Source organism: Eptatretus burgeri, chromosome 12 (genome assembly GCF_056783735.1).
Source record: "Eptatretus burgeri isolate ZD-2024b chromosome 12, Ebu_testis_v1, whole genome shotgun sequence".
NCBI classification, from domain to species: domain Eukaryota; kingdom Metazoa; phylum Chordata; class Myxini; order Myxiniformes; family Myxinidae; genus Eptatretus; species Eptatretus burgeri.
Genome location: NC_140972.1, coordinates 69,001,063 through 69,010,595, shown reverse-complemented (window position 1 = coordinate 69,010,595; position 9,533 = coordinate 69,001,063). Strand labels below are relative to the sequence as shown.

The window sequence follows — 9,533 nt, the reverse complement described above, 5'->3', positions numbered from 1 at the left end:
ATCAGCACCATGAACAAATTCCAAATCCTGCCCAAACCAGCAGAGGGCATTGCATCACTGACATAGATATGCCGTCAGCCAATGATGCTACCCCACAACTTTGTGCTGCATATGAATGAAGAAGGACTGAACGAGTGGACGATTCCCCCAGTACATTTTGTGTTGTGTCCATTTGATGAGATTTCATTTTCTTCACAAGGAGATTTTTACCACAGATGGTTTTTATTGATTAATTTGTATAAACAGAAATAAAACATTTATTCAATTCAATCATAATAAAATATTCATAAAGATTTGCTGAACATTTTGGGAGAAAGGTTATGAAGGATGGTTGATATCATGAAAGGGAGTTGGAGATGAAAAGATGGAGGTGTTGGATGAAGATAACACTGTTGAAGGCCATAAAGATAACACCGAGCATGGACTGGACATATGATGAGATAGGAAGGATTACGAAAGAGAGGTTGTGGAAGGAACAATGAAAATGAAATGATAGAGGGAGCCAATGAGAAGCATGTTGATGGCCATTCAGAAAGTCTCCAGCTTGACTCATTTTATGATTTGTTCAGACCCAATAAATATCGATCATCGATCGATGCACTCTTGTTTTTATTTATTTATAAACAACCTTTTGTTTATTTTCGCAAGACCTCTGAACAGAAGTCTAACTATGAGTTGGTCAAATGAAAGGACTGAAATCAGAGCAATAAGTCAAATAACTCTATAAGAAAGGTCCAAAGGGAATTCATGAGGACGTGGCATTCACACTGGGAGATGATGTCCCTTCATGCGCCACTGAAAAATAACAACTGGGCAACTAAATTTCTTTGAGAAAGAAACAGCACTGAGTCTGAGCCAAGATAATGATGTCCCAAAGAGGCAACCACACTCGAAGAAGTTGATACATTCCACAGCTTTTGACCAACAACGCAAGATGAACAGGAACGTTGGTGAGACCGAGTCCAATCACTGGGTCAGGGCAGTCCATCCTCACCGAGAATCAGATCTGGATACTAGAATTTTATCCTGCATGTGAAAGTTCTCAGTGAGATGGGTTCCCAGGATATTGACTGCTGATTTGAAGAGAGAGTGATTTGACCTCCAGGGAAAATTTTAAACAGTTTAAAACAAACGTCGAGGGCGTCATGAACACGATTGTGATTCAGGAAGAGTTATGGGTTCACTGCTTTGATCTTGAGACCAAATAGCAGAGCATGCCGTGTAAGCACACATTGTGCCTACGGCCGGATTAAGACGTTGTGGGGCCCTCGGCCATTTTAAATGTTGAAGGCCATATCCAATGCCCTATTTGTCTATTCACATTCAGTTTTGTAGAGATTGGTGAAGGCTTCATCCAAAAGCCCTAGGTGTGGGGCCCTTCAGATGGTGCCCGAGGCCATGGCCTGTCAGGCATGTGACTGAATCCGGCCCCGATTGTGCGATGAACCCTTGTTGCTCGTCTTACCTCCCTGGAAGCACAACAACATTGAAGTGTCATCTGGAAAGGTTGTGGCTACTTTTTGTGGGATTGCAGCGTCAAGGCTCTCATGACTCTCCATTTCATCAGGTGAGAGACATTATATTGAGGATTCCTGTGCTGATGAACTGCCACAGTTGTAAGATGCTACAAATAATGAGGAAATAATTTCAGAGGTTGAGAACATTCTGAAAAAGCAAGGTCAGGCTTGTAATGTACTGAAATGGGAGATGCTTAGCAGGCAGACACGATGCGGAGGAACAGTCGAGCCGGGCTGTGTTGCACAAGTGCGAGCGCGGGCGTACTGTGCCCGCGGCTCCCCTTTATTCCGTATTCGGCACACTCCCGAGCCGGGCGACTCCAGCATTACTACGACGCCTCAGGCGGCGCGCACACCTCATATCCCTTGCCGAGACACTGACCACCACGACCACTCCTCCCATCATCACGCCCATCACGCATCATCACCATGCCCTTCCCCGTAGGCCCGCAGACTCCACCACAAAGCTGTTTACTAATCTCCTTGATCAAGATGCAACAGAGATGGACGAACTGCAATTATCTCAAGGGAGACAATGTTGAAAATAAATAATGTTTTTTTTGGTCAAACAAGAAAGTGAACACCCGTCGTTGAACTGGAATAACTGAAGGGTGGAGGTTTGGATCTGAGAGTGAAATGAGAAACCAAGGTTAGAGAAACATGGAAAGATGCTCATGGAAAGGAACCTTTATTCAGGAAAAGTTATGAGAAGAGAATTTTTCAATAATTACACAATGAATGTTTTAAGGACAGGATTTGAATGAGATCTTGATTGAAGTTGTTTACATGGAATCTGCAGGTGGGTTTGGTAATCTGGTTGGGGTGAAGGATGTTGGGAAAAAACGAATCGGATTTCTGATTGACCAAGTCCTTGAGTCGATGAGGTGGAGGAGACCATGGTCACAGTTCAGACTGGAGATGATTCAGCAGAATATTTGAAGTCAATCCAGATGATGGCAGCAGCTAAATGGAGGGGAAGAAATGTAAATACAACGTTCGAGTTTAAATGTGTTTGTTATTACAGTAATGAAGTCACACACGATGTACAGTAATGAAGTCATCAATGATGTACAGTGATGAAGTCACGCATGACGTCCAGTAATGAAGTCACACATGAGGTACAGTGATGAAGTCACACATGATGTACAGTTATGAAATCACACACGATGTATATTAATGAAGTCACACACGATGTACAGAAATGACGTCACACATGAGCTACAGTGATGAAGTCACACATTATGTGCAGTAATGAAGTCATCCATGATGTACAGTGATGAAGTCACGCATGACGTCCAGTAATGAAGTCACACATGATGTGCAGAAATGACATCACGCATGATGTTCAGTGATGAAGTCGTGCATGATATTCAGTGATGACGTCACACGTGATTTAAAGAAATGACGTCACGCATGATATTCAGTAATTAAGTCATGCATGATATTCAGTGATGAAGTCACACATGATGTACAGTGATGAAGTCAAGCAGCGAACACCAAGGGTTAATATCTGCAGTTCCCTTCATGATTGGCATTGATTGTATAAACCAGGGAGAGACTCCACCTGCTTGATGGATTCACTCAACTTATTAAATTCTCAACACTTGGAATTATTTAGTTCTCATCATGATATTTTGAACAAGGAAGTGACAGATTGAAAAACATGGACACAAAAAGGATCCAGGTGATGAAATCAGTCCATCGAGTGTTTACCGTACCTTTGTTCTGGAGATTGTTCATTTGAAAAAGCTTGAATCAGCCATCTGCATGAGCCTGGTGAATCGCTTTGCATTCCTGGAGAGCTTGCATGAAGGAGTGATGAGGGAATCACAGCCAAACATGGCATCTTCCTCTCCAGCTGCCATAAATATGACTTCTTCCTCTGCACACACATCAACAAAAGGAAGTCAAAACCACTCAACAGCATTGTCATCATCATCTCCATCATTGTCCTGCCTTCCATCACAACCTTGGAATGAATATCTCTCTCTCTTTCCATCTCTGTGTTTCTCCCTTTCCCTCATTTTCTACATTTCAGTTCATGTTTTATTTCACTTACAAGGGAATTTCTGCAATTTGTTCCATCATTCCTGTGCTTCATACAGAGCCCACAAATCCCCACTTACTGTCCGAATTAAAATAACGAAACCTCATCTGATGACGTAGAAGTGAACCATGATGGAGTGCTTCATGGAAGAGAGCTCAAGTCTTTCATCACTGAATGAAAGTGGGTTTTAATAAAAATTTCGATTTTTCAAACAATTAATTTTAATGAACATCCAGGTGTTCACAATGACTACTGTGTGGAATCACTGACACTCATCCCAGACTTCCACCAATTGTAATATTTGTTTGGTGCTTGTCTGGCTTCAAGTGAAGCAAAATATTGATTTGTTTTCAACACTTCTGAAGCACAGACGAAATGGGGCATGATGGAGGTGAGGAACATCTAATTTAGACAAAGTTTCGGATAACGTGTATTGTAAGGTAAGATGCTTGGTAACTTACGTTCCATCCGGTAGGATGGTTTGACATATGATGGCGGCGGAGGAGGGAACGGGCGTCTCTTCTGAGGGGTCTTTGGAAAAACAATAAAAATAAGAAAGATTAAATACATTGATATGTTCATCAGTTTGATAACTTGTTCAGGATGTGGCACAGAATGAAAATCACTGATAAAACAGGTAATCAGTGAAAAGGTGAATTCGTTGATCTAATCCAATCAAGGGGAGTTAAAATACTTGTGATTTATCCTGCGTGGAGATGACCGTGCCAATAAGTTACCTTTCCCACCACAATTATAATCACAATTATCTCTACAATTGAGGATTTTATTCTTCGTCAAATCAAGTGTTTACCTGTAAGAATGCTTACCTGTTGAAGGTCCTGAATATGGCCGGGCCCTTCAACACCATGCTGCTTCTGCTGCTGTTGCAGCACTTGATGAGAATGAGGCTTCTGTTCCTGCTGGAACCCTTGAACAACATCTTGTGTTTGCTGTTGCTGCTGTTCTGGCTTGCTATCATGGCGAGGCTTCTGTTGTTGTGGCTTGCGATCATGGTAAGGCTTCTGTTGTTGTGGCTTGCGATCATGGCAAGGCTTCTGTTGTTGTGGCTCACTATCATGGCGAGGCTTCTGTTGTTGTGGCTCGCTATCATGGCGAGGCTTCTGTTGTTGTGGCTCGCTATCATGGCGAGGCTTCTGTTGTTGTGGTTCATTATCATGACGAGGCTTCTGTTGTTGTGGCTCGCTATCATGGCGAGGCTTCTGTTGTTGCTGTATCACACCAACACCATGGGGTTTCAGTTCAATTTCTGTACTTTTCTTTTCTGCCCGTCTTTGCTTCTTCATTTGTTTGTTGAATTTTTTTTCCTTTTCTTTGAGCAGCTGTTTCTCTTGCTGCTTCACCCTTTGTTTCTCATTCCAATTTTGAGACCACTCAATGACATTCTCATTCCGTTTTTGCTGTCGATGCAGTTTCCAGTCAGCAATCTTTTGCACATGTTCTGCCTCCTCTGCATCAACATTTGCTTCTGCCTCCTCGTTGGTCTCGTCAGATTTTTGACAAGGTTTTTTGAGTTCTTGATCAGTTACTGTCTCTTTTTTCTGTTCCACTCGTCTCTGTTCTTCCTGTCCTCGTCCTCTCTGTTCTTCCTGTTCTATTTGTCTCTGTTCTTCCTGTTGCAGTCGTTTCTGTTCTTCCTGTTTGAGTCGTCTTTCTTCTTCTGCACTTAATGTCAGTTGTTCCTGTTCAAGTCGTTTCTGTTCTTCCTGTCCTGGTGGTTTCTGCTTTTCCTGTTCTCGTTGTTCCTGTTCTTCCTGTTCTCGTCGTCTCTGCTTTTCCTGTTCTACTCGTCTCTGTTCTTCCTCGCTTAATCTCCGGTTTTCCTGTTCTCGTTGTTCCTGTTCTTCCTGTTCTCGTCGTCTCCGGTTTTCCTGTTCCACTCGTCTCTGTTCTTCCTCCTCTCGTCGTTTTTCCTCCTTCCCCTCACTTCGCCAAACCTCTTGTTCCCGAGAGTGCACATCTTTTTCCCTCTTATAAATCTCCTGCTCCAGCTGATGTACCTCTTTCTCTCTCCGGAACAACTCTTCCTCTTTTCTTTTTTTGGTCTCTAAAAATCGCTCTTGCCGACCACGCTCCTCCTCTTCTCGTTGGTTCAACATTCTCTCCATTTTCTCAACATCCTTTTCTCGTTCTCTAATCTCTTCCTCTTGCCGGCATGTCTCAATCTCTCTATGTTTTATTTCCCCTTCTTTTAACATCTTCCTTTTTTCGAATTGAACCCGTTTTTCCTGCTCCATTCCCTCGAGTTCAGAAATCCCTTTCTGTAATTTCTCCACCATGTACTCACTCTTGAGAACCTCTTTCTCTTTTCGTTCGATCTCAAGCCATGCACGTGTATGCTTCTGATACACTGATTCCCTCCATTGCACAAATTTTTGGAATTCTCTCCGATCTTCCTCCTCTATTTGCCTCCACTCTGCCGTCTTTCTTTTCTTTAGCTCTTCATTATGTTTTTTTATCTTCTCCTCTTCATCTTTTTTTCTCATTTCCTCTTCCTTGCTTTTCCTCTGCTGTTCTTTTTCGATTTCGTTCTGCTTTTCTTTCTCTTTCGTCCATTCCTCTTCCTCATATTTTTGTTGCACAACTTTTTCCTGAACTGTTTGCTCTCCAAGCTGAACTAACAGTTCTCTTTCTTTCAGTTCTTCCTCTTTTTGGTGCAACTTTTCCCCCATCTCCTGTAGTTTTTCATTCTCTCTCTGCCACAACATCATCCTCTGATCCTGTTCCTTTACATCCTGCAGCTCCACTGTTTCTGTTTTTGGAACCTCCTCGAGCAACGGCTGCTCTTTCGTTCCAATTTTGTTCTTTAAATGTTTGCGGCCACATCCAAAACTGCAAGAAACAGACACAATACTTATCAGTTTGAGCTAAAATGAAGTACAGTAACTATTATATAATGTGAAGTGTGGTGTCTGTCCATATGTTTGTAAGGTCGCACGTTCGGCTGTCTCCCGTTTCTAGCGGTCCCTTCTCACACACTGCGTTTCAAAAGCTCCACATGCAGGCAAAGTTTAACGTTTAACCGGAAGAAATGCATGAAGATATGACCTGGGCTGAAAGGATGGCCTCCAGGAACGCACACTTGACTCGAAGCTGTCTCACTAGCCTGGGTTAGCATCCTGAGTGTTTCACCGACTGGGTGAATAATCAATGTGTGTGCCGTTCCTCCGATGTACGTTAAACTGGGTGTCCCGTCTGCCATCAGTTGATGGACGTGAAAGATCCCCACGGTGATGTTTGAGAATGAAGTGTGGGCGCGCTATTGGTGGCAGTATGGCCAATTTACAAATTCCTGCCAAAACTACTGCTGGGAAGGCAATGGCAAAACATCTCGTGTAACCCTTGCTCAGGATCCTGCTTAGGCAGTGACACCGATGCTCCAGGTGAGTATGAGGATTATCAAAATGTTGAACAAACCAAATGTCAGCGTTGTTAATAACAGGAACCTTTCCGAAAATTCTTAAGATCCTGAAGACCCCCATGACCTTTCAGACCCCCAAATAATGATAAAATCCCAAAGAACATCAAGATCGCTCAGTGCACCAAAACCGTAAAGACCCCCATGACCCTTGAAGACCTTTTAGACCCCTTCACCTTTTGGAACCCATTAACCATTTCACCCCACAGAAACTTATAAACCTTTACTTCCCTGAAGTCCCTTTGGACCCCTTGGACCTTCACACAATTTGGACCCTTTACACCTTTCAGACAGATTTCACAATTGACAACTTCGAGCTTTAGACCAGTTAACCTTGTTAGAACATTTTTACAAGCCTGAGAAACTGGACCCTTTCAACCCCTTCGACCCTAACTTCAATTGGAACATACCCTTTAGACCTGAAAACCATCGAGAACCTTTTAAACACACACCACACAAACATCAACAGTCTTCTTGAAAACACAGACTTCACTTTTTCAGCAAGTAATGTTCAAACTCGACCCACCCAGAGGGTGGGTACTCTGCTCGTTATTTGTGAAAATTAAATGTAAATTCGTTTAAAATTCCTGAGCGATCTTGTCCCCTTGGATGAAGGAATTATAATATTGATGAAAATGTCACTTGTGTTCCTTGCCAGTGAACGTGGGGCTTTTTGTTGTGCCTCTTCTTAATATTGAAGCACGACGATGGTCGAAACGATATCACCACCACAAATAAGAAGATGGCAATGGAGACGAAGACCTCATCACAAAATGTGGAGATCGATGGTTCCTCCGCAGCCTCATTCTGGTAAATCTATGGACATGGAAAAGGGCAGGGACAGGAGAAAAGTTTATTACATTTCAAATTAAACTAAACAATATATTTACAATTATTTAACAGAATCCAAAACTTCGTGACAAAGAACAAGATGTTGGTGAAATTTTTTTTTTCGAGTACAAACACAACGGGTCATGGAATGTATGAGAATTTATCATTTGTTAAAGATAAGGGGTTAGACCCAACTTTTCAAGGTACATTTCATCATCATCATCCTCATCATCATCATCATCATCATCATCATCATCATCATCCCGTTTTCAATCCTCTCCAGCATGAAGGTGTCATTTTACTCACACTGGGTACATTCGTTTTGTGACCATGTTTGACAAGAACAGTTTTGTAAAAGGGTTTGAAAGGAATTTGTGATTTGTTCAGAATGCTGGTGATAACTCGCCTACTCTTTGTGAGAAACACCGTGGGATCTTTAACGTCCACCAATGAGTAAAGTGTCCCCTGAAGATTCCTCCATCGACTAGACCATGAAGGACCTTCTTGAAGGGAAAATTCCAACTTTGCTTGGTGAGTAAAGTTAACCCAAAACCTGCAGTTTCTAACTAAAGATAAACTCTCTTTTGTATTCCTCATCACATCCTCATGGCAATGAGAGATCGCAACCATTGAAAGGACAGACAAGGAAGATTAAATATGGCATTTAAACTGTGCACCAACACACACTGGCCTACTCCTTTTTAAACGCTACTCCAGGAATCTTTGACTTCTCCCAAATATTGCCATTGGACAAGACAACCATCTTAATTTGGTCTCTGAAGGGAAAGAACGTTAAGCCGGCTGTCCTAATTGTGACGGGATATTCTGGATCTGGTGCACAAGGATGACAGCTTTTATAAATGGATCCGATTACAATGAAATTAAACTCGGATAAGACAAAAGAAAATGTCCCAAACAGGTTCCCTGTAAAATCACAAATGTATCCGGTTTACCAACTTGAAAAAGTACCAACGTGTGACAGTTTGTGTGTACCTTTCCCCGAGGGTATCTTACAAATCCCCACTTTCGTGTTGAGTTCCTTCCCGAGTCCGTCATCTCTTACAATCCCCACTTACCTGCTGCGGAGGTCGCGATGTCCCACCGACGACGACCAGCACGAAGAGCGCGATAAGAACCAACATCTCTGCCGTCCGTCGATCCTCCAACTGACGTTTCAACAATACGTCTCTACCTTATGTATTGTTGGAATTGTCATTGTGACGTCAAACAACCTCAGTGACGTCAGTGTTCCTGGTGTTTGAAGAGAACGAATTGATCGGATCGGGATACAGAAATGGAGAATTTATTTTAATTTTTAAATCATTCTTCACCATTCAGAGATGGGGTCAAAACGATATCTGGCACGATATCCCAAAAAGTTATATGGACGTACTATGTCCAGTAATGTCACGTGACGTTGAGAAACCGGATCGTGTAAAATGTCCACTGTGACGTCATCGACAGGTTAACCGTCCCACACCTTTTGACATGACACCATTTGAGTCCCAAAATGAGTGGTAAATGAAATACACACATGTTACCATGGTAACCAAAACTATAAATAACACTCACACGTCACACTCACTGAATCTCACAATGAAGAATCAACTCCCAGGATGAGTTCATGTCAAACCAGCGATTTTACACAAAACTGGATATTTTAATAAATAATGTGGCATGGTTAACGTCATCGATTCACTTC

General features: G+C 42.3%; 1 protein-coding gene across 1 annotated transcript; it reads right to left on the bottom strand.

Moving 5' to 3' along the window:
- Positions 1-3,253: 3,253 nt before the first annotated feature.
- Positions 3,254-6,941, bottom strand: LOC147015864 (uncharacterized). Its single transcript, XM_085849130.1, has 3 exons — positions 4,392-6,941; positions 4,026-4,095; positions 3,254-3,399 (listed from the first exon to the last, which is right to left on the bottom strand). Exons 1-3 carry the CDS (start codon positions 6,291-6,293, stop codon positions 3,254-3,256), a joined length of 2,118 nt encoding a protein of 705 aa, XP_085705256.1. The 5' UTR covers positions 6,294-6,941.
- Positions 6,942-9,533: the final 2,592 nt, after the last annotated feature.